A 26,576-nucleotide genomic window follows, 5' to 3' on the forward strand; every position below is an offset into this window, starting at 1 on the left:
AAAAGAAGTATTTAATTTGGGCATGTTAGATTATTATTGTGTGACTTGTTGTCTGTTGAAATGTGTAGTTGCAGGCGAGTTACTTGAGGACAAGCAACAGTTCATGTTTGCGGTTGTGATGACAATCTATCATTACATATATTTAGTCGAAGAATCAGAGCAAAACAAGTGAAATTCGAGAAAAAATGAAGAAGAATGACCAAAGAATGAGAGAAAAATAGTTAAGTGTGCAAATTATGGACTAAGTGAAAATTTGAGTGAAAAAAGAGCAAAAAAGGATGCAGTTTTGAAAATAATCACATGCACCATCATGCAGCATCATGCGCGATAGGGCCATTAAAGTTGTATTGCACGCGCGGTACAAGGTATCACGTGCGTGATACAAAGTATCACGTGTGTGATGGTTACTTTTATAGGCTTTTTTATGACGTGTTCTAGTCAAATTTAACACCTTTAAAAGAGCATTTTATGCACTTTCAGAAGGGTTACAATTTTGAGAGATTGTAGCACGAATTTGAGAGCACAAGTGGAGATTTTTAGAGCATTTGAAGTCATTGGAGGCCATCACTTCAAGGGACTTTTTATATTATTTTCATCTATCAATTGTGGTATTGTTAATTTACTATGTGTAGCTAAACTCCTTTAGGTTAGGTTGTGTTATGATGAACCTATTTCTATATTGTTGGATTCTATGTTGATTTGACCAACGTATGAACCTATTGATCTATAATCTTATTCAATTGCTTCTTGTTCGTAATGCTTTTTATGTGAGATACTCTTTTAATCTGATTTTGGGCATATAGGGAATACTGACCATTAGTCTATGTGTTGGACCTAGGGTAGTTGTTGTACTTATGCTGGTTGAGTATGAATAAGAGACCTCGAGTAATGGAATAGAGAATTAACGTTATATACATTTCCTGACCTTGCTTACGCCGGTGGACTAGGGATAAAAAGATATGAGTAGTAGTTAGTGAGTTATTTCATGAGGGATCAACTATAACGATTTTGTTAATTCGCCATGGGATTATAGTGATTAGATCATTCATACTGGGCATCAGACATCAACAATAGAGGAATAGGGTATTTTGTAACATAACCTGACCACTTTCGTGACATTGCTTACTCATTTATTTAGTTTTCAAACTGAAACTCGACCCCTCCCCCCCCCCCCCCCCCCCCCCATTTACTAGTTTTTATAAATTGTACACATTTTGTCTTGCTTTGAGGCAGTCCTTGTGGATTCAATCATTTTATTACTTTGACATTATCAATACACTTGCCGAAAATTCATCACTACCCTAATGGGAATAAAGTTAATCTTGATAAAAACACTGGTAAGGAACAAGATGTGAGACCACATGTTGCATCCCATGATGATCAACTTGTTGAACTAGATGCTAAAAGACTTGTTTCAAAATCTAGTGAACCCCAAGATGGACATCCCATTGATTCAGCTGTGGATAAAAATGATGACTCAAACTTTTTTGAAGACCAAACTAATAAGAATGATCAGAATGAAGATCATGAATCTCAAGGAGAAAAGAAGGTAGAGGCTAAAGTGTTGAATAAGAAAACTTATGGAAACAATAAAGGAAGTGGTGAGGATTCTCCTGGTGAAAAAGATAATAGAAAGGGGGACCATGAATGATGAAACAAATGAGAATGATAACATTCCTATTGATCACATAATGAAGAGTCTCATTACTAGTGTAGTCAGACCTCAAGACAATATCACTCAAGAGAAAGCTAAGGAGATGATGGATGTTGAAAAAGAAACTAAAAAAGATGAAGAACTTGCTATGAAAAGATTGGCTAGAACTCTGTCTAATGAAGAGAATAAAAAGAAGAAAACCAAAGCAAGTGCCTCAAAAAGAAAATCTCTTAAAAGGGATCTTGTAGTTTCAAGTGACTCAAAATCAAATGTTGAAGCAGATGTCCTTAACATTGTGCCCTCTTTGAGAAAGAAGATTGGAGGAAAAAAGGTGCTTGTGAATATTTCTACTACTCCCTTGGATAATATGTTATTTCACCATGAAGAAAGTGTTAAAAAATGGAGGTTTTTGTGTCAAAGTAAGAGTTGATTTAGAAAAGGAGATGAGTAATAATACTATTTGCTATAAAAAAATATGGGATTTACTAGAGAAGGCTCGTTTAATGAACATTGTAACGGACATTGGTCCTTGCCATGAAAAGCTTGTCTAGAAATTTATTGTTAATCTTTCTAGTGAACGCAATAAGGAACGGAGCGGAGAATTATGCAAAGTCTATGTTAGGGGATGTTGTGTGAAGTTCTTACCTAAACTCATCAATGAATATCTAGGGAGAAGTAAAGATGTTGAATCTGATATTGTTCCCTCTCTAGACAAAGTGGCTGGAGAAATCTCTATTAGTCAAGTCCAGTAATGGCCAAAGAAAAGCTTGCTTTCCTCTTATATAAGTGTGAAATATGTTGCGCTAAATAGAATAGGTGCATCAAATTGGGTTCCAACCAACCATAGCTCAAGCATCACACTTGTCTTAGCCAAGCTTATCTTTCAAATTGGAACAAAGGCCAAACTAAATTTTGGGGAACATGCTTTTGGCCCGACATTGAAACATGTTGACTCTTATGCAGTGAAACTTCCCATTGCCTTTCTATGTTTAATCACTAGAATCATATTTAAGAAACACCCCAAAATATTGTGTGCAAATGAAATCAAGAAAAAAAAGCCAGGCCCATTAAATTTGGACTATAAACTCTTCGTTGGATCTCATGTTGCTGACATTAAGATGCCAAGAAGTCATAGTCATGTTGCTAGTGGAAGTTACTCCTCTGGTTTCAAAACCACCAAAGAGGAGGTTTTGCATGAATTGATGGAAATGTCAAATACTCTTCAATCAACAATAATTTCAAGTACCAATAGAAAAAATAAGATGGATGATTTTATCAAAATATTGTCAAATAAGGAGGAAGGAGAAGAAGAAGCTGAAGAGAAGGAGGAGAACTCTGAATAGTAAGATGTTTGTTGGTGTCAACCAGGATGTGCCAGACATCTGGTATGACATGTGGTATATGATGTAGCTAGCTGCTGTTAAAACTACATCACTTTGTTTTTTCTTTTCATTGGTAATGTTGGCTGCATTATGCAAAATAACATGGGGGTTGCTTAAGCTAGTTCTGGTGCATAAGGGACACATATTGTACAAGATGTTCCAACATTTGGGTTGCAGTATTTGGCCTCTTGAAAACAGACAGATGGAAATTGCAGTTGGTTCAGATTCCGTCTATCCAAGATTCTCTCCATAGTAAAAGATCTGTAAGTCAAGGAGAATAGTTGATTTAGATATACTAGTGCAACATGTTGAACTCAATATTCCAGCATGTAACATCTGGCCTTGACAGCAGGCCTTGTTGGATGTTATTTGATTTGTATTTTCTAATTGGTTTTTAATCAAATTTGATGCAGTTATTTTATCAATGTTTTGTTGTTTTATTTGAAAGATAGAGATGTTCAAATCAGATTTAAATTTGAATTTGAAATATAAAAAAATCATATATTTTGGAGAGATTTGAGGAGAAAATCATATCCAATTAATTCAAATATTTTCTTGACGAATAAAATGCAGATCCACAAGGAGAAAAAATCATAAGACATTTCTATATAAGGAGACTCAATTCTCATTGTTTGATAGGAGTTTTGGTGCGCAACAACTAAGTCCTTTGTGCTAGGGTTTGAGTCTTAGTTTCTTGTATTCCAAACTAATGACATAAGTATATTATTGTGGAATCTACTGTTTCAGTAACTTGGGATAAAAAGTTTGTCTTAGTGGAGTTGTAACATTCAACATTGTTTATTGAGTTGTAAACAACAATCACGGGTTGTGTGATTGAGAATAAAGTGAGTAGCTTTTCATATTTAGGGGGGTCCTTAATAGAAAGTCATTAGGATTATGAAGAGGATTTTAACAACATAGAGTTTGTTGGTTCTGAAGATTCGAGAAACACAAGAAAGGGGAGTTTGAATTGGGTTTTAGATATGACAACTTTTTTACCAAACCAATCACAAACCAATGACAAGAATGACAATGATAAAAAAAAAGATTTTTATACTTGTTCACTATTAACTAAGTTAGTCCATTCCACTCTTCAGAGTGATTTAGCCTTCTCACAAGGTCTCAATCCACTAATCAATCAAATTACAAACTTAAAGGCCAACTGCCAATGACTTTTCGAGGCTACAGACTAAACTTGGTCCCTCAAGGAAAACTCAAAGACCACGTGTCAATGACTTCTTGAGGCTACAAACTAAACATAATACCTCGAGGAATTTAACCAAAGTTAAAATAAAAATATAGTATGTTACAAGAATGCTTCTAAACAAGCCGATACACAAAATGAATTTAAGACATTAGACTTAAAAAAATATACAAATAAAAAGCTTTAAGTGCAATGAGTGTTGTAATTGTTATCCTTATTACCCGCATCTCTATTTTTTACAATTCCTTGTCCTATTTAAATAGATGATGAATAATATCGTTAGAGGAAAAAATTGGAAACTTCTTCAATTTCATAGTTGTAATTATGGTACGAGGTTGAGCCGTGAATTGTGGAAATCTATTGGTAGTATATTCCTTAATAATTCCAACATATTTTTCCTTTTAAGGAAATGTTTGATTTCTCGCTTGAATTTATGGTTTCCAAGAATATTCTTTCAATAATTGTTTTCTAAATCATAGACTTCATATTAGAAATCATTTGAAGCTTGATTAGAGTTCAGAGCCTTGAAGATTAGACTTCAGACTCTAGTGAAAATGAGGCTTGGATTATCAAAGTAATTTTGGATTGTTTGTTCTAGAAGCATTGAGTTAGTTTATCCAGATGGTTGACTAACAGTTAAGCATTTCTTCCTATTTAAACCTTGTTTCAAAACCTAATGAAGTCCAGAGTCGAGAGTCTGCTTTGTCTAGAGTTTAGAATTTGCTTTGTCCAAATTCCAGAGTCTGCTTTGCCTAGAGTCCAGAGTCTACTTTATCCATAGTCCACTTTAATCAGAGTCTAAAATCTGATTTCCTTATCTTTTAGATTCTGCACACTTAAAGAAACTATTAGAGTACAAAATTGTTCTTTATACTTTGTTATCATAAAAAATTAAGGATTGTAGATGTAGAAGAAAACTTGTTCCAACAATCTCCCCCTTTTTGATGATCATAAATACTAGTATTTTGATGAATAATTTTTACTTAATAAGAAATCAATTAAAAACAGAGTTATGTTTGTAAGCTCCCCCTGAGTTTTAGCATTTCAAAATTTTCTTAGCTTGAGTACTCGTAGTGATGTTTGCAAGCTCCTCATGAGTTTAAGACTTAGAAAATTATTGATTTTCATTAAGCATAATAATCTCATAATTTATCCAACAAAATTGTTAAATGTTTGGGATTTATCATCAGATAAAAATGAATCAAAACCATATTGTTTATCTATTTCTCCCCCTTTGTCATTAATAAAAAAACATAAACTTGAAGATTAATAATATTGATTAAGAAGGAAAATAAATACTTCATTAATTAGTCAAAATTATAAGATGTGAATTGAAAGGGATAAAAATATACGAGGAAAGATAGTTCAAAGGAGAGAATGGTGAAGAGAAGAAGGGAAAAAGACTAATGGGTAGAGGGTTCAACTCCATAGGCAATCTTTCTTGACTTCTACCTTTGACCATCAGTGCTTTCAGCTCCATCAAGCTTCAAGCCCCAATGGGTTACAAGAGCATCAGTCAACCCAACTTTTACACCTTCTTAACTATTCCTTCTTGATAGAAAAGTTTTGAGATAACTCGTTAATAAGGAATGAAGAAAGATATTTCCTCGCGAGAGGCCATGATCTTTGACTTCATGAAGTTAAAGATGGTGAGAGGTGGGCTAACTTTAACCATTATTAAGAGGAGGTATAGAAGATTATTATCATCAAAAGTGAGAAAGTCCATATCCTTTTCTCTTAGCAAAAAAATTGTCACCAGTAATTGATGCTAGATTTTTGCCATGGGAGAGAGAGTATAGGCACTTGCAGGCTTTTCAAGGTTGGAAAAAATACTCTTAAGAATGTTGGAGAGGAAGGGGTTGTTGCTTCTAAAGTGTTCAATGCAAACACCATTATATTCACACTTTATTGCTTTAGTAATAAGTCGTGGAGTAACGATGATTGGGAACCCAAAGACATCAGACTAGATTTCAAGAGCATCTTGGCCGATTTTCTTAATGGATGCATTCACCTAGAATTATTTGACGAGAACAGGGTAAATGGGTCCATAGAGCATGTCAAAGTAGTTGTCCCATCATTGAAAAGAGATAGTTCCTTGAAGATCAAACCCTTGATCCTTCAATTCTTCAAAGATAACAAACTTGTCATTAAGGGTGAATTAGAGGTTTCTGTCACCAATGAAAGTTTTGGAAGCCATGTCTGAGGTTTAGGGTTGGCTAAGTTGAAAGAGAAAACAAAAGTTTTCAGAGAAGGTTTAAAAAGACATGAGAGGATATGAGGAGTGAATAATGGATATGATGTTTAAATAGAGTGGGAAAGGAAGCCTAAAAGACTTAAAACAAATCAAGGTTCAGAGTTGAGACGAATGAGAACTCAACTGCCACCTCAAAAACCCATAGTAATAACTTTTACAACAAGGCATGTTAATTGGAATGCTTGAGGCAAGAAATCATTACTATTCTATAAAGAGGAAATAATTAATAATGTAGGGGCGTCAAAACATGATTTTATATTTTACCCCCAAAAAATAACTCCCAAAGGCCATTCAAGTGTTTTTGATGGGTGAAAGAATTAGTTAGACAACTTGAAGGTGACAAGAAACACAATAAATGGGGGTTTGAATTGGGTTTCTAAAAATAAAAGCTTTTTTAAAACCAACTCAATCAAACAATAACACGAACAAGTAAAATAAAAAGGTTACTTTTATACTAGTTCATTGTTAACGAAGCTACCTCTAGTCCACCCTACCAGGGTGATTTTTCCTTCTCAACAAGGACTTAATCCACTATAACTGAAACTGATTTCAAACACCACAGAGACAAACCGTCTCTGTCTTCTTGAGTCTATCTGACTAAAACCTAGTCACTCAAGGAAACCACTCAAACAACTTTGAGATTTACATGGTTGTGTTTACAAGTAATGCTTCTAAGAAAGAATGTTAACAGAAGTTTAATACAATGAATATCTCACACAATAATGAACAAAATCTCTATGTGTGTTTACAAAACTATACACATAAAATATTTACTTCAGCAAAAGCGTGTGTATAAGCGTAATATAGCACATTGAATTAGCATGAGCAACTTCTTCCAATATTCCAAGTCTTCTTTATATAAGCAGTTAAAAGATCCATTGGAGGGTATAATTGGAATAGAAATTTTAAATTGTCTCCTTTTATAACGGTTTGCATATAGGACACAATGGTACAATAGTACTATCCTTAGCCCACAAAATCAGCATAGTGGAGGGAAGGGTTATCTTGTAATATGTACTATTTTCCTGATGCAAAACCTTTTGATCTTATCTTTTAATCTTCAGAGGCTTCTGATGAAATGGTGTTGAAGCATGCTTAGAAGGATCAAGAGACTAGTTAAGATAATCTTTAGAACCTCGGTCTTCAAAGTCTTGACACAGTGCCTCAGAATCTAATCTTCAGATCTTGTTCTTCAGAATCTTCAAAACTTGAGCCCAAAATCTTAAAGGCCTGGCGATCCTTCAGAGGCTCTTCAATTACAGTCACAGTTAGAAGCTTTAGCATAAACATTCTTCATAATAGTTGTCTAAGAGCTTTCTGGAATTTGAGAACATCTTGTAAAGCACTTGTATCTCTTCAGAGTCAGAAGTGTGTTGATTTCAGAATCTGATGACGTCACACGTCAAGGCTTTAGAGCTAGAACCTATTAGCGAAATCTACACACTAGACAAAAACTATTAGTGTACAAAATTGTTCTCTAAGAAATAATGTATTATGATCATCAAAACTAAAGGCCAGATGCATAACGAAATCTTGTTTTTACAATCTTCACCCTTTTTATGATGACAAAACCATGTATTTGGATGAACAATTTTTACTTGGTTTAATCACATACAAATATCAGAGAGAGGTTTGTAAGCTCCCTTTGAATTTTATATTGGTTAAAAACTATTTTTCAGCTTAGAATATCAGAGTTAGGTCTGTAAGCCCCCCCTGAATTTAAGACCTAAAATAATCTTAACACATATACAAATTTCAAACAACATGAAAGAAATAACTTCCCATAAGGAAGAAGCCTAGTTATTTCTATCTACCCATAAGTCGGAAGCCTGGTTACTATGGGTGAAGTAACTTCCAATAATGCAAGAACTTGGGTACAAAAGTATTTCATTCAGAGTCCTTGCTTGAGTGTCAGAAAGTCTGGTTATCAGCCTCGTCATAGAGCATGGTTTATCAGAGCTTTCATAGCCTGGTTTCATAGCCCATGCCTAGTTGTTATTATAACTTGTATATGCTTGGGTTCAAAACTTCGTCTGATTTAGAGCTTGTATATGCCTAGTTTAATAAACACTTTGTTCACTTGAACTTAGTTCAAAACAAGAATATGCCTGGTTAACTGGAAATTGATTAGTTAATTATCCATAACATAAGCCCGATTCTTAAACATAAGCCTGGTTCCTATGAACTCAATTAAGCTTGGTTAATGCCATAGAACCTGAAACACTTGGTTAACATGGTGAAAAATTTCAAAGTTCACAAAAAGGTTACCAATGTTAGAAAACATTAAAGACATGTTTGGGTTTCAGAATTGGAATTGGATATATCAAAATCAACCATTTTTTCTCCCCCTTTGTCATCATTTAAAAAGAAGTAAAGATAAAGTAAACCAAAATAAACTTTTCATTTCATCAAAAAGATAATTCAAGTACATAAATAAAAAACAAAGACAACACAAAGTTTTAAAAACTAGGGTTTAAGGAGGGGGTGGTAGTCTTGATGTGATCTCTCCAAGCAACCCTTTAATCTTTGATGTCTTCTCATCATGATTCTTGAGCCTCTCTTTTACTTTATAATTCTCAGCCACCAGATGCTCCAAATTCTTCATAATGAATTCTTCAGAAACCACAGTCTTCTTGACCCAATAGCCACTTCCAACTTCAAGAGTAGTCTCAGAAGAAACCATAGCAGTCTGAATTGGAGAAAGAGGTGGGGTCACTTCTAGAGAAAGAAGATGAAGCGGTAGAGGAATCTTCTGAACTAGAGGTTCAACAATACCAGAAAGTTTGATATGTAATTTCCTTTTCTCTTCCTTCAGGGATGAAATCTCGAACTCTCCAGAGCTGACTTCTATCCAACTTTTGAAGTTGTTAATCAGAGCACACACTTCAGAGAGGTTTGTGTTAGAAGTGCAAGCCTTAATGAGAGCGTTAAGTCTAGAAGCAACCCCGCCTTCAAACTGAGTAAACATGTCATCCAAGGGTGTAGGGTGAATGTTATTTTGAAAGGTTGTGTGGTCAGAATAGGGTTGATGGGTTATGTTTGGGAGGGCTATGAGCTCAACATCTGACTCAATGTCATAATCAATGTCTGATTCCATAATAGGCATGTCAGAGTGAGTGAGGAAAGGAGGTTGAAAGATTTCAGAAAAAGATTATGAAGGATGGTTTTCTGGTTGAATGAGTTGGGAGGAGAGGGTGAGTGGAAATAGTGGTTGAAGTGTTGGTATGATAATGGAGGTTAGAATTTTAGAAAGTGATGGTGAGGGAGGTGGAATGGTGACATTTGGATTAGTAGTTTAGGGAGCAGAAATATAAATGGGTTCCGAGAGAATTGGTCCCAGAACATAAGGAAAACGGGTAGATGAAGTGAGTGTGGTTGATGGGATCGATGAACTATTATCAACAATAAGTAAACGAGCTTCTGAAGGAATAAACTTACTTGAAGCAGTTCATGCAGAAGTAGCAACAACAACAACTCTGGGTTCTTCAGCATAAGTGTCCAGAGAAATTCTTCCCAATTACAAAATCAACTTCCTTGGTCATTCCTGCATCCATAAGCTTTTGCACCAGCTTGCTCTCAAACAAGATGTCAGTAATACCTACCCATTGGTATCCGATCTCTCATCTTATTAGATCTATTTCTTGTTTATTTAACCATTTCCCTTATATTCTTGAAGAGGATTAAGGGAAAATTCATCTTGTCACCACTGGACAGATAATACAACATGTACTTTTGATAAATGTTAATGTAATCTTGAGAGTTTGAAGAAGGTCTGGGATGAATGCACCCAGATCCTAATATTTTCATGAAGATTCTTAGGATTGGAAGAGGGCTTTACATCCATAAAAATAATTTCTGCAATCTCTGCCATCTTACTCTTCTTGGCAAGCATACCAAAAGATCATTTTCCAAAACCATCATGACTAAGAAGTGTAGCAATAGACTTCTCAGAGATGGAGATCTTATGACTCAAGACATATGATATCACTTGAATATTTGTAGCATCATCATAAATCCATAATTGCTTTACCAACTCGGCATAAACTGGTCCTTTAAGACATTTAAAGTAACCTTTCCATCCTTGAGTTCTAACAGTTCCAAATAGATCATACCCATTTGCTTTCAGATTATCAAATTCCACCAATAACTCATAAGTAAACTTCAACTTATTAACTGGAGTAGACAAAGTGAGTTATTGAATTCCTTCTTGTACTTGCTCTTTTTGTTGAGGTTGTTGTTGTTGTTCTTATTCAGATTGTTGGGAAGAAGCCATTGATGAAGAACAAAGGTTTTAGGGTTGCTGAAAGTTTTTAGCTCAAAGAGAGAAAGTGTAGGTTGTAATAGTAGTAAAAGTATGTGAAGTGAGTGAATTGGGTTTAAATATAAGTTCTTGCAATCATGACAAATTTTTGAATAGTTCAAAAATATGACAAGGGGGTCAAGCGTGAAGATTTTACCTAATCCCAAGGTTTATTCACCCAACGTGTCACATCAGCAGATAAAAAACGATTCAATTTTCTAAGATAGTTGTCTTAAAACTATTCTACTAATTGAGACTGATTGGCAGCTATTAAATACACAATTGTTCAATATCCATAAATCATATTTGTTTAACCAAACAAATTCTGATTGGATCCATTTGAACTTATGAAACATTCTCACTTCAGAAGACTCACACATTCAGAACAACCAACAGATCTCAGAGTCTCATTTGGAAATTCTGAGAGATTACCATTCTGAGAAAAACATTTTTTTTCATTTTGGACATTTTCAAAATTTTTAGAATGAAAGCAAACCTATCTTCAGCAAGGGGGTTTGTAGATATTATCTCATTGATGGTATGTATCAATAAACTTTAGATTTAAGATTCCCTTCTGAACATAGTCACGTATAAAATAATGTTTTGCTCTAGAATGCAAAATGGGATTCTTAGATAAACAAATAGCAGAAGTATTATCATAGAGTATAGGAATGCTACTCTCACATATCTGGAAATCTCCTAGCCGACTTTTCATCCAAAGAATCTGAGTGTTGCATCCAGAGGCTGCAATGTATTCAACTTCATTAGTTGAAAGTGTTATTGTTGATTGTCTTTTGTTGGACCATGAGATCAGGTTATCTGCTTGAAACTGACATCTTCCAGAAGTTATTTTCCTCTCAAGTCTGTCCCCAGCATAATCAGCATCACAATAGCCCACTAGATTGTAGTCTTTAGATTTTCTATAACACAAGCTAAGATCAATCATACCTTTCAGATACTTGAAGATCCTCTTAACAGCTACTAAGCGGGACTATCTAGGATCTGGTTGGAAGCGAGCATACAAACATACATTAAACAAAACTCCAGATCTAGAAGCAATTAAGTATAAGAGAGAACCAATCATACCTTTGTATCCCTTTTGTTCTACCTTAGCACTTACCTCATCCTTCTCAAGGATACATGTATGATGCATATGAGTCTTTGACATCTTACATTCTAACATATCAAACTTCTTTAGAAGTTCCTTGGTGTACTTGCTCTGATGGATGTACGTTTCTTATGGACTTTGATTGATTTGAATCCCTAGAAAGAACTTGAGTTCTCCCATTAGACTCATCTCAAACTCTTCCTACATAGACTTAGCAAATTCCTTGCACAAAGTAGCATTACAAGAACCAAATATGATATCATCAAAGTAAATTTAAAAAACAAGGATATCATTTTTGAATGACTTATAGAATAAAGTTGTATCAGACTTCCCTCTATTGAAATCATTCTCTAAAAGAAAATTGCTTAGTATTTCATACCATACTATGGGAGCTTGTTTCATATAATACAATGATTTCTTAAGTTTGAAAACAAAATATGTATTTTTAGTATTTTCAAAACTAAGGGGTTGGTGTACATACACTTCTCAGTAATCTAACCATTCAGAAATGCACTCTTAATATCTATCTGATATAAGATGATGTTATGATTAACGACAAAGGAAATAAAGAGATGAATAAACTCTAACTTGGCAACTGGTGCATAGGTTTTTGTGTAGTCAATCCCCTCTTACTGACTGTGATACCAGTCGGGCCTTGTTTCTGAAGACCCACTTTGTTCCAATAACGTGAGTTCCTTTGGGTCTTGGGACCAAATATGACACATCATTTCTAGAGAATTGGTTGAGTTCCACTTGCATAGCCAAAATCCATTTTGTGTCCGAATGTTCTTCATCAATAGATGTAGGCTCTATCAGGGATACCAAACCTAGAAACGTTTCTTCAGAGGGTTTGAAAGAGGATTTCGTTCTGATAAGTTCATATTTGTCTCCCAGAATCAATTCTTTAGAATGTGAAGATCTCTGTTTGTGCCTTCTCGGAGGAGTTTGAGCTTCAACAACTTTTGGTTGAGGAGCTTTAGAGTTTTTAGCTTAAGCTTCTTTGGCTTGTGAAGTATTTCCTTCAGAACCTGAATAAGTGATCTCCAAATCTTCAAATTTCTCAACTAGCTTTGACTTTTTAGAGTCAAGCTTATCGTCGAGTCTGACATGGATTGATTTTTCAACAATTTGTGTTCAATTTTATATACTCTATAACCTTTTAAGTGTTCAGAGTATCCTAACATGATGCACTTATGTGCCTTAGAATCAAACTTTCTCACATTCTCCTTAGTGTTCAACATAAAACAAGAACATCCAAAAGGATAAAAATATGAAATGTTGGGCTTCATATTCTTATACAATTCATAAGGAGTCTTACCCATAATAGATATTATAGAGACCATGTTCTGAATATAACATGTTGTGTTGACTGCCTCTTCCCAAAAGTGCTTAGCCACATCAGTCTCGTTGATCATGGTTTTGGCCATCTCTTGCAAAGTCCTATTCTCCCTCTCTATAACTCCATTTTATTATGGATTTCTAGGGTAGGAGAAATCAAAGTAAATGCCATTAGCATCAAAGAGTTTTTCAAAGTCTTTGTTTTCAAACTCACCACCATGATCACTTCTGACTTTTACAATTCTGAGATCTTTCTCATTTTTAACTTGGGAGCAGAAGGTAGAAAACACAGAATATGACTCATCCTTGTTTCTAAGAAATTTCACCCATGTCCATTTGTTGTTGTCATCAATAATGACTAGTCCATACTTCTTACTATTGACAGAGGCACTTTTCACTGGACCAAACAAGTCAATATGAAGAAGTTCCAATGGTCTGGAGGTGGCAACAACATTTTTAGCTTTGGAAGAAGTTTTAGAAAACTTTCCTTTTTGATATGCTTCACAAAGAGCATCTGAAGCAAACTTCATATTTGGAATACCTTTGACAAAATTAAGCTTGTTAAGCTGAGAAATCCTTATCATGCTAACATGGCCTAATCGTCTATGCCACGTCCATTGCTCTTCATTAACTGACATACAACATTTTACATTCTAACTTTTCAAATCAGAAAGTCTTATCTTATAAATGTTGTTCTTCCTCTTTCCATTGAAAAGAACTGAGCCATCCTTTTGACTGATAGCTTTACAAGACTTTTGATTGAAAATAATGTCATAACTATTGTACTTAATTAACTTATGGATAGAAGATTATGAATTAATCCTTCAACTAAAATAACATTAGTAATGTAAGGGAGAGTATTGTTACCTACTATTCTGGAGCCAATGATATTCCCTTTTCTGATCACCTCTGAAACCGAAGACGCCTCCAGGCTTAAGTTCTAGACTTTGGAACATATGCCTTCTTTCCATCATGTGTCGCAAGCATCCAGAGCCTAGGTACCATAACTGGTGTCTCAACTCCACTGCTAAGGATATCTATAACATATATGATCTTATCCTTAGGTACCCACATATTTATGTGTCCTTTTAGGTTAGTCTTCCCAGAGTTCTTGACAAACTTGGGTTTCTATGTAGGATATCTATATATGAATGCATGATTAAAATGGAAATGATGTTTTACTTTAGACTTAGGTTTAGAAATAGTTCTACCTTTCCGCATAACATCATTTTGTTTCCCATAAGGGACAAAATGAGACTTAAGAGTATTTGGTGTCTCATCTTTTTCAGAATTAGATTCTTCATCAGAATCATAACCAATACACCTTGTTCTGCTTCTGCTAACGCCATAAATCAAGGAAGCCATTAAGCTTCTATTCAGGCTTCTAGCAAGAAATTTCTGGAAATACTTATCATGTTTCTTTATGATATCACCAGAACCTGTAGAGGCTTTAGAAAGAATTTGTTTCTCAAGTTTGAGACTTTTGCTTTGAGGCACATAGTTGTTGTTTTTCAAAATAAAATGTTCTTCACTCAAACTTGAAAATATTTCTGAAGATTAAAATATTCTTGTTATTCATATACATGAATCTTCTTCAGGTCCTTCTATTTTCCCAGAAGCGTCTGATAATTTTCCATAACTTCTGATAAACTAGATTCAAGTTCAGAACGAGAGAGCTCGGAAAATACCTCTTAAGAATCTGACTCAGATTTTGATTCTGATTGAATCTTTTCTAAAGGAGCTTTTATGCAAGCCATCAGCATAATGTTAGCTTGCTCTTCCTCAGAGTCATCTTCCGGTGACTCTGAATCTTCCAATGTCGCCATCATGCCCTTCTTCTTTCCTCTGAAGTTCTTTTTATGCCTTTCTTTATTTATCTTGGGAAATTCATTCTTGAAGTGACCAGGCTCCTTGCACTCAAACGACGTGAGTTCTTTTCCATCTCCAGCCTTCTTGGATCCAGAAGTGGACTCAGAACGACACCTTGTCCTTCTTTGTCCTCGGAATTTGCCTTGCCTTTTCTTCTAGAGTTGATTAATGCGTCTGGACAAAAGAGACATTTCATCTTTTTCTGATTCCTCTTTAGACTCTTCATCAGTTTCTGCTTTAAGAGCTCTTGTCTTCTCATATCTTCCTAAAGACTTCTAAGCAACAAATTTTCTCTTTCTCTTGGGCTCATCTTCCTCGGCCTTAATCTCATGACTTCTTAAATAACTAATCAGTTCTTCAAGAGAAGTGTTGTTCAGATCATTTGATACCTTTAGATCAGTTTCCATAGGTGTCCAATGCGTAGGTATACTCTTGATGATCTTCTTAACATGATCAGCAGTAGAATACCATTTGTCGAGAACCTTAAGTCCTGCAACAAGAGTTTGAAACCTTAAGAACATGTTCTTAACAGTTTCCTCGTCCTCCATCTTGAACGCTTCATATTTTTGAATCAAGGTAAGAGACTTGATTTCTTTGACTTGTGTGTTCCCTTCATGCGTCATCCTCAGAGAAACAAATCTAGATTTAGCAGTATCTCTGTTCGTGATCTTTTCATACTCAGTGTATGAAATGGCATTTAGCAAGATGATTCTTTCTTTGTGATGATTCTTGTAATCTTTCTTTTGTTGATATGTCATCGCTCTTCTTTCAACTTTATTGCCACTTGCATCTACTGGATGTATGTACTACCATATTCCATAGATCAACATCGCGACATAGAAATAAGCTCTATGTTTTATCCTTCCAATAGTCAAATCTATCTTCATAAAAAACATGAGGTTTAGCATTATAATGATCTCTATCATTTGTTTGAGCAACTGGTGGTAGAAGGGAAGCCATTTGTATTTCACACTGAATCTTTATCTAACATAGTTAAGTGTTTGATAATCTTATCAAGACTGGAACCAGAGCTATGATGCCAATTGAAGGTGATAAGAAACATAACAAAAGGGGTTTGAATTGGGTTTCTAAATACAAAAGCTTTTTTAAAACCAACTCAATCAAACAATAACATGAACAAGAAAAATAACAAGGTTATTTTTATACTAGTCTGCTCTTAACGAAGTTACGCCTAGTCCACCCTACCAAGGTAATTTTGCCTTTTCAATAAGGACTTAATCCACTATAATTGGAACTCATTACAGACACCACAAAAACAATTTGTCTTTGTCTTGTTGAGTCTCTCTGACTAAAACCTAGTCACTCAAGGAAATCACTCAAATAACTTTGAGGTTTACAAGGCTGTGTTTATAAGTAATGCTTCTAAGAAAGCAGATTAACACAAGTTTAGTACAATGAATATCTCACACAATAACGAGCAACATCTCTATGTGTTTTTATAAAACTATAGACAAGAAGTGTTTACTTCAACAAGAGCGTGTGTCTGAGTGTAATATAGCGCAGTGAACTAGCTTGAGCAACTTCTTCCAATCTTCAAAGTCTCTTTTATATAGGCAGTTAAAAGATCCGTTGGAGGGTAAAATTGGAATAGAAAATTGCAGTTGTCTACTTTCATAACGGCTTGCATATAAGAGGTAAAATGGTACAATAACACCGTCCTTAGATCACAAAATCAGCATAGTGGAAGGAATTGTGATCTTGTATTGTGTACTATTTTCCTAATGCAAAACCTTTTGATCTTATCTTCTAGTCTTCAGAGGCTTCTGATGAAATGATGTTGAAGCATGATTAGAAGGATCAAGAGACTAGTTGATAGAATCTTCAGAACCTCAATATTCAGAGTCTTGATGCAATTCTTTAGATCCTGGTCTTTAGAGTCTTCAAATCTTGTTCTTCAAAATCTACAGAACTTAAGTGTAGAATCTCAAAGGCTTAACAATCCTTTAGAGGCTTTTCAATCAGAGCCACAGTCAGAAGCTTTAGCATAAACATTTTTCAAAACCGTTATCTAAGAGCTTTGTAGAACTTGGCAACATCTTATAAAGCACTTGATCTCTTTAGAGTTAGAGTGTGTTCATTCCAGAATTTGATGACGTCACACGTCAAGGCTCCGGAGTCAGAACCTCTAAGCAAAAGCTACACGATAGAGAAAAACCATTAGTGTACACAATTTTTCTCTAAGAAACAATGTATTATTATCATCAAAACTAAAGGCCAAATGCAGAACCAAATCTTGTTCTTACACAACTGTCACATTTCTTAGCCATAAAAGTACCTCTTGATTTTAACCATTAATATAGCTCAGAGTCCAGAAGAAAGAAAGTCCCAGAGGGATTCTTACTTAGAACCTTCTGACCCCGAGAACCATCTACCTTTAGAGGGCTAACTGGTTTAGAGTCACGTTTTCCCCAAATCACATTTTAACCATCTAGAGGCTACACATATTGCGATTTAACATTTAATCTAAACAATTTTCAATTTTCAATTTCCTCATAATAAAGACAAATTTATCTTCAGTGAGAGGTTTTATAAAGATACCAGCCAATTGATGGTTTGTATCAATAAATTTTAAGTCTAAAATTCCCTTCTGAATGTAATCTCTAATAAAGTGATGTTTTATCTCAATATGCTAGAGTGTAAGAGGGATTCATAGAAAAACAAATATCAGAAGCATTATCACAGAAAATAAGAATGTTACTCTCTTTTAGTTAATAATCTTCTAGTTGACTCTTTGTTTAGAGAATCTATGTGCTACAACCAGTTGTTGTAATGTACTCAACTTCTGTTATTGATAACGCAATAGCTAATTGTATGTTGTTGGACCACAAGATTAGATTGTCACCCAGAAACTAACAGCTTCCACTGGTGCTTTTTCTTTTAAGTCTATCTCCGGCATAATCAACATCACAATAACCTACTAACTTGTAATCTTCTGATTTCTTATACAATAAACCAAGGTTAGTAGTACCTTTTAGATATCTAAAGATCCTCTTAACAACTATTAAGTGGGATTCTCTAGGACCTGGCTAGAATCTAGCACACAAACATACATTAAATAAGATATCAGGTATAGAAGCAGTTAAGCATATGAGAGAACCAATCATACCCTTGTATAACTTTTGTTCTACCTTTTTACTTTCCCCATCCTTTCCTAGATTATAAGTTGGATACATTGGAGTCTTAGCTGGTTTGCTATCAGCCATAGAAAGCTTTTGTAGGAATTTTTTTGTATACTTGCTTTGATGAATATAGGTTCCTTCTGGACCTTGATTGGTTTGAATTACCGGAAAATATTTTAATTCTCCCATCATGCTAATTTCATATTCAGCATGCATAAACTTACAAAATTCTTGGCAAAGAATAACATTAGAATAACCAAATATAATACCATCAACATAAATATGAACTATTAAAATATAATTTTTGTATGATTTACATAATAGAGTTGTGTCACTCTTTCCTCTGGTAAATCCATTTTTCAAAAGAAAGCTTCTAAGTCTTTCATACCAAGCTCTGAGAGTTTGTTTCAGACCATACAATGATTTCTTAATTTTGTAAACAAAGTCAGGATTTTTATGACTTACAAACCCAGAAGGTTGATGAACATACACTTCTTCTGTTATGTATCCATTCAGAAATGCTCTTTTAACATATATTTGATATAAAACAATATTATAGTTTATTGGAAAGGATATTAAGAGATGAATGGATTCTAACCTGGCCGATGGTGCAAAGGTTTTAGTATAGTCAATCCCTTCTTGTTGACTATAAACTTGTGCAAGTAGTCTGGATTTGTTTCTTACCACACCTCCTTGTTCATTTAATTTGTTTATGAAAACCCATTTGCTTCCACTGACATGTTTTCCTCTGGGTCTTCTTACTAGATCCCACACATCATTTATGGTGAACTAATTTAGTTCTTCTTGCATAGCTTCATAAATAGATGTTAGTCCTGTGATAGACACCAGACCCATAAGCATTTCTGCATCTTTTCTAAATGATGATCTAGTTCTTATAGGTTCTATATTGTCCCCTCAAATTAGTTCTGCAGGATGAGAGGATCTTTGCTTGTACTTTCTCTAAGGTGCTCGTGTGTCAGCAAGTTCTGGTGTTGATTGTTAAGTTTCATGTTGATCACTTCCAGAGTCTCTATCCTCAGAATCTTCGTCTTCAGAGTTTGAATAGATAATTTTCAGATCTGCAAACTTTTCAACTTGCTTTGACTTTTCAAATTCAAGCTTATCAACAAACTTAACATGAATTGATTCCTCAACAATTCTGCTTTCAGTGTTATACACTCTGTAGCCTTTTGAGCATTCAGAATATTCTAACATGATAATTTATAAGTTGGCACTACTTACTAGAGTACTTATATGTTCATATTCAATCTGCACTTTAATCCTCATACTTTGGGATGGATGGCTCAAAAGACTTTGCTCATGCATTTATCTTTCAAATTTTTCTCTCTTTTTGCTAATTCACTCAATGGACATATGTGTTCACTCAATCAACATGTATTAATCATTTTAACATAGTCTTGAAATAAATCTAAATATTCCAACAAATCATTCTCTCTCTCTCTCTCTCTCTCTCTCTCTCTCTCTCACACACACACACACACACACACACACACACACACACACACACACATACACACGCACACACACACACATACACACACACACACACACACACACACACACACACACACACACACACACACACACACACACACACACACACACACACACACACACACACACACACTTTTTAAGGTCAATAAGGTTGTAACATGACTTAAGTTTAGGTAGAATAAATTTTGGCTAAGTAAGTTAAATCATTAAAGTTAGGTATTGTCTTCCTTAATTTATCTAATTTTATTCTTGTCTTTTCCACAACTCTTTCCTTTATTTTCTTGAGCATTTTGAGACTATTTTTATTTGGTACCCATATAAAATTTTACTTTTATTTCATTAATTTTCTTTTTCTTTGGGTACCTATTTCATTTGTTTCTTTTCAGTGTCTATTTTTATGATACATTCTCTTAAAACTATCATCACAAACATAGAGGGTTTCTATTCGAGAGCAACTCTAAATACATTCTCTTAAGACTATCATCCCAAACATAGTGTGTGTGTGTGTGTGTATGGTCGTGTGTATGTGTGTGTGTGTGTGTGTATCTGTGTGTGTGTGTGTGTGTGTGTGTGAGAGAGAGAGAGAGAGAGAGAGAGAGAGAGAGAGATTGCATTGAACTCTAGTATCTTCGAAGGGTTGAACTCTAGTATCGTTGAAGGGTAGCTTCTTGGTTCGACAATTCGACAGGACCTTAGCATGTCATCGAAGTCTATTCATATGTTATAGTCAAAATATGTTAGGATTGTTAGCTTGTCGAGTTGGGCTTGTTTGTTATGCCCAGTTGTTTAAGTTAGATTATTCTCTAAGTTAGCTTGTGTAATGGGTCTATGTGTAAAAGCTCATTAGTTTAGTTTGTTAGTTTTCTTATAAATAACATACTAGTCTCTCGTAATTGCATAATGCAAATACTAATTAGGGTGAGAGAGAGGTTATTTATTATTATGTAATACTTGTAATCTTGTTTCAAAGAGAAAGTAAAGAATAACAGTTTATAACCAATTTTTTGTGTTCTTCTTGCTTCCTTTTTTCTACCCTTGTGGTTTCTTGACGATCAAGAAACTAATTATACTTTATAATTTCGGCATCATTTTTACAACAAATTGGTGTGGTGAGCATGGAAAAGATACCGTCAACAAAGTATATGATTGAAAAGTTCACCGGAGTGAACGATTTCGGTCTATGGTGCTTGAAGATGAAAGCCCTATTGGTTCAGCAAGATTGCTTAGAAGCGTTGAAGGGAGCCGCATCCATAGACGCTGCATTAAAGGATGAATAAAAATTGACTATGGTAGAGAAAGCCCACATCGCCATCTTATTGAGCCTTGGTTATAAGGTTCATTGACAAGTTTTGAAGGAGACGACGACTGATCAATCACCATTTGCATTGAGTTTTCGTTACTGATCCGACTCGAAACAGAGGCTTTTGACACACTGTGCAAGCATTTATGATACATTTCGAGTTAGTTTTACTTCCGTCTTTTTATTTAAGAGATTTTAATCATTGTTATGTTTTACTTTTTATTTCGTGATTTTATGCATGGGATAATTGTGTTTTTGTCCGACAGGTCCAGGTAGAAGAACCAGAGAACTCAGAACGAGACAGTGCGAGATTCCGGCAAGCAGAGGAGCAGAAAACCCCAGTACAGGAGGCCTGACACGGCCACTCGTGTCAGCTGACACAGGCCGTGTCAGGCAAGGGAGGACATGTTGAAGAAAAATAGTAGCCTGACACGGGTCGTGTCAGGCATCATCCCCAACCGTGTTACCCCCTGCCAGGGGCGTGTCAGCCAGAACAGTAGGCTGACACGGCCACCCGTGTCAGCTGACACAGACCGTGTCAGCCTAAGCCCAAAAATTCAGTTTTTCTCGGGCTTTTGTTCGTCGGGCTTTTTGGACCTGTCCAACTGCTGCTTGGAATTTTCACTATAAAAGAGGGTCTTATGCCAAAGGAAAAATCATCTTGGAATACGGCAAAACACAATATTATGAGGCAATCAAGTATTACAGAGATCAAGGCATTCAGAGAGTTGAAGGTGTTCATGAGCAGGAGCGATTGAAGATCAAAGGCATCCAATTACTTGTAATGTGTAATTTTTAATTTGAATTTGTTTTAAACAGTATGAGTAGCTAAACCCCTCAATGCTAGGGGGTGTCCCTGATTTAGATTTTTAACAAATTTGAGTTTACATTTTCGTTTATAATATTGTTTTTACGGTAACCTTTTGATGTGCTTATTGCTTTCTCTTTCGGACCAATCGAGATTGATTTGTGGTTATCAATTAGGTTGGACCGCCATTGATAAGGTTTTCATAAGGTTACTCTACAGTAGATATCACCTAGGACTAGGGATACCCTGTATGAACCAGAGTATTCTTGATATTATACAGCTTAACTTCACCCTAATTGGCTATGGACATGGAAATTAGGGTAGATTGATTAAAGGTTTTCTCAACAAGGACTTGGGAGAAAATACCCTTAAGAACAAGTAGTAATTGATATTTATTGATGCAATAGTTACTCAGAGTTGTTATAGGGATAAATCATACACCTTCCCTAGCATTGTTCCTTTTTCTCTATAAACCCTTATTTTTATCCTTCTTTACCTTTACTTTTATTATTACATTTTTACTCCTAAAAACCAACTTAATACTTTTTGTTTAATTGAATGATAATTTAAACTCAATATTAACTTGCAGTCCTTGAGATCGACATTCGGGGAATTTCCCCATTATTACTATAAAAGGCAAAATAGTACACTTGCTATTTTCCCGACCAAGTTTTTGGCACCGCTGCCGGGGACTTCCAAAATATAGAGTTTAATTTTAATTTCAATTAAAATTTTGTTGCTCTGCAATAAAATTATTTTTCTGTCATTTATAATTTACTAATTTGTGTATGCGAGGAGAACCCTCAGCTGAATTTCTTTTTGACGGAGAGATCGAGAGAATCCTTCACCGAAGACGCAGAGAACAAAGAGTGGATTCTATAGAAGAAAGTACCTTTGGTCACTTAGAAGTCAAGGAACCAATGGCTGAAGTTCCTCCAATTTCACCTTCTCCACCTCCGGAAAGACTCCTGGGTGACTATGGAGGTGCAAATGCACCGGGTGGTCGACTGACCATTGTCAACCAACCGGTGAATATGATAAATTTTCAACTACATCCTAGCACGATCAATCAATTGGAAAGAAAACCTTTCACCGGAAAGGTTAATGAAGATGCCAACAAACACCTGTAAAGATTTCTGACCATGAGCACCACCCTGAAAATTGATGGTCATACTGATGAAGCAAAAAAATTAAGAATGTTCCCGTTCACTTTAGCTGAAGACGCGGAAGAGTGGTTCTATTCTCTTCCTGCCGGCAGTATCATATCCTGGGAGGAGATGGAAACTGCATTCTTAAATGAGTACTTTCCAACATCAGTATTCATGAGAAAAAGGTATGAAATTCTTAATTTCAAAAAGAAGGATGGTGAATCATTGGGAGACACTTACAAAAGATTCAAAAGGATCTTAGTAGCGTGTCCAACTCATAATATGGATCAGACCGAACAAATGCAGATGTTCGTTAATGAGCTGAAAATAAAAACAAAACAGTTGATTGATACAGCAGTCGGTGGCTCAACAAATTTCTCAACAACCACTGGTATCAAGAGGATTATTGAAGAAATAGCTGCCAATGAGCATCTAGAGCTATACGACAGGTGTACCAGTCAGCCATATGAGGTGATTGATCTAAAATTAGAGACAAATAAAATCCGTCTGGAAGACATAGTTGCTGCCGAAGTAGACAAAAACCTGAAAGCTATTAATATAGGTACTCAACAGATAGCGCAGGTTCAGCCAGCTCAGGCGAGCACTTGTGAAATTTGTAATGGACCTCATCACACAGTCTATTGCTTTGCGACTCCCCAACAAATTGAAGAGATCAAATTCTTGAAGCAGAATAATCCCTATTTTAACACTTACAACCCAGGTTGGAAGATCATCCAAACTTCTCCTGGAAAGATCAGAGAGGGAATGCTCTACAACAAGGTACAGGGCAGTATCAGACTCAGTATTAACAACAACAGCAACAACAGGTACCTAAAAAGGCTGAATGGGAAATTGCCATTGAAAAGTTAGTAGCCCACAACATACAGTTTCAAGAAGAAACAAGGACTAATCATAAAAACACCATGACCTCCATTAAAAATCTTGAAGTACAAATGGGACAAATAGCACAACAGTTAGCTTCAAACTCTCAAGCCCCGGGTACCCCACCTAGTGGTACGGTGACAAATCCGCGGGAACATAACATTGTTAACGTTGTCACAACCCGAAGTGGAAAGTCAATAGAGAAAAATGATATAGAAAAATATGGATTAATAGAGGTGGATTTAGAAATCAAGGAAACAAAAAACAAAGATGAAGAAGCAATATCACCTCATGTCAAGGAGAAAGAGAAGGCTCCTAAACCTGTAATCAAACTCCCTTATCCTCCAAGACAGAAAAAGAAAAATCAATATGAAAAGAATTTTGAGAAGTTCCTGGAAATGTTCAAAAAACTCGAAATCAACATCCCTTTTTTTGAAGCATTGGAACAAATGCCAATATATCCCAAGTTCATGAAAGACATAATTTCCAAGAAGCATTCCACTAATATAGAACCGATCATCCTAACTGAAACATGTAGTGCCATTCTCCAAGGCACGAAAATCCCAGTGAAAAAGAAAGACAGGGGATCGGTTACTATTCCATGCGTTATTGGTGATAGAAAATTCAAGAAGGCTCTGATTGACTTAGGAGCAAGTGTTAGCTTGATGCCACTGTCCATCTATAAGAAATTAGGCATCGACTCTGTTCAAGATACTCGAATGACACTTCAGTTTGCGGATCGCTCTGTGAGGAGACCCTATGGTATTGTGGAAGATGTTCTTGTAAAAATTGACAAGTTTGTCTTCCAAGTTGACTTCTGCATTCTGGAAATGCCGGAAGATGAGGAGATTCCTCTCATATTGGGCAGACCTTTCTTGGAAATAGGACGGTGTTTGATAGACATTGAGGAAGGAACTATGACCCTCAAAGTCTATGATGAAGAGTTAAAAATAGATGTGAGGAACACAATGCAATACAAAGATGATATAGGCACAAGCAACACTATAGAGATAATCGACCAAGTAATTGCTCAAGAAAATGAAAAGCATAGACCCCAATCACAACTAAAACGAGTCTTAAGCTTATCTATTTTTGAAAGTGATGAAGATGAAGGAGAGGCCGAGGTGCTCGTTATGATGGAAAAAAAACCTGAATGGATCAAATCTAGACCACACCGGTGGGAAGATCTAAGACCACCACCATCAGATGTCACTGAAGAACAAAAAACAGGGGTGAATCTGAAGCAGTTACCAACAAATTTGAAGTATGTATTTCTAGACACTGAAAAAAAAATGCCCAACTATTATCAATGCTAGTCTACAGAGTGTCCAAGAAGCAGAACTCACTCAAGTGCTAAAAAAATACAAGGGTGCAATCGGATGGGCAATTGAGGACTTAAAAGGTATAAGCCCGACTGTTTGCATGCACAAGATCTTAATGGAAGATTATCACAAACCGGTAGTGCAACCACAACGAAGACTTAACCCAACCATGAAAGAAGTGGTACGCAAAGAAGTTGTAAAACTCTTGGATGCGGGCCTAATCTACCCTATCTCTGATAGCTCATGGGTAAGTCCAGTCCACGTGGTACCAAAAAAAGGGGGCACGACGGTAATAAAAAATGAAAAGAATGAGTTGATTCCAACCCGAACTGGTACAGGTTGGAGAATATGCATCGATTACAGAAGACTAAACATGGCAACACGGAAGGATCACTTCACGTTACCATTCATTGATCAAATCCTGGAAAAGTTAGTCGGACACGATTACTATTGTTTTCTAGATGGTTTCTCAGGGTACAACCAGATTGCAGTTGCCCCTGAAGACCAAGAGAAGACTCCATTCACGCGCCCTTATGGTATTTTTGCTTATAGAAGAATGCTATTTGGATTGTGCAATGCACCGGCCACCTTTCAAAGGTGTATGACTTCAATCTTTGCTGACATGCTCGAAAAGTATATGGAAGTGTTTATGGATGACTTTTCAGTATTCGGTTCTTCATTTGATAATTGTTTGACTAACTTGTCACTTGTGTTAGAAAGATGTCAGCAAACAAATTTGATCCTGAATTGGGAAGAATGTCACTTCATGGTACGGGAAGGAATAGTCTTGGGACACAAGATCTCCAACAAAGGTATCGAAGTGGACATAGCAAAAGTGGAGATAATAGCAAATTTACCACCACCGATAAATGAAAAAGGCATCTGAAGCTTCTTAGGACATGCAGGTTTCTACCGCAGGTTCATAAAAGATTTCTCCAAGATTGCCAAACCACTGACCAGTCTGCTAGTAAAAGATACCCCGTTCTTATTTGACAAAGAGTGTAGGCAAGCCTTCGAGGCCTTGAAGAAGGAGCTGGTGTCAGCCCCATAATTATTGCCCCCGATTGGTCTATTCCTTTTGAGATAATGTGTGATGCGAGTGATAACGCAGTGGGGGCAGTACTAGGGCAACACAAGGAGAAGCTCTTGCATGTGATCTATTATGCAAGCCACGTACTGAACCCTGCTCAAATGAACTATGCAACCATAGAAAAAGAATTCCTGGCGGTGGTATACGCGTTTGACAAGTTCAGATCCTATCTGTTGTGATCAAAGGTAATTGTGTATACTGACCATGCTACTTTAAAATATCTTTTTGCCAAACAGGAATCAAAGCCAAGGCTGCTGCGATG

The 26,576-nt window shown here is 35.7% G+C and overlaps 1 protein-coding gene across 1 annotated transcript; it reads left to right on the plus strand.

Annotated features, from left to right (window-relative positions):
- Positions 1-1,691: 1,691 nt before the first annotated feature.
- Positions 1,692-2,997, plus strand: LOC127101818 (uncharacterized). The gene is made up of 3 exons (XM_051039260.1): positions 1,692-2,073; positions 2,324-2,402; positions 2,466-2,997. Exons 1-3 carry the CDS (start codon positions 1,692-1,694, stop codon positions 2,995-2,997), a joined length of 993 nt encoding a protein of 330 aa, XP_050895217.1.
- Positions 2,998-26,576: the final 23,579 nt, after the last annotated feature.

This window comes from Lathyrus oleraceus, chromosome 7 (assembly GCF_024323335.1).
Source record: "Lathyrus oleraceus cultivar Zhongwan6 chromosome 7, CAAS_Psat_ZW6_1.0, whole genome shotgun sequence".
Classification (NCBI taxonomy): domain Eukaryota; kingdom Viridiplantae; phylum Streptophyta; class Magnoliopsida; order Fabales; family Fabaceae; genus Lathyrus; species Lathyrus oleraceus.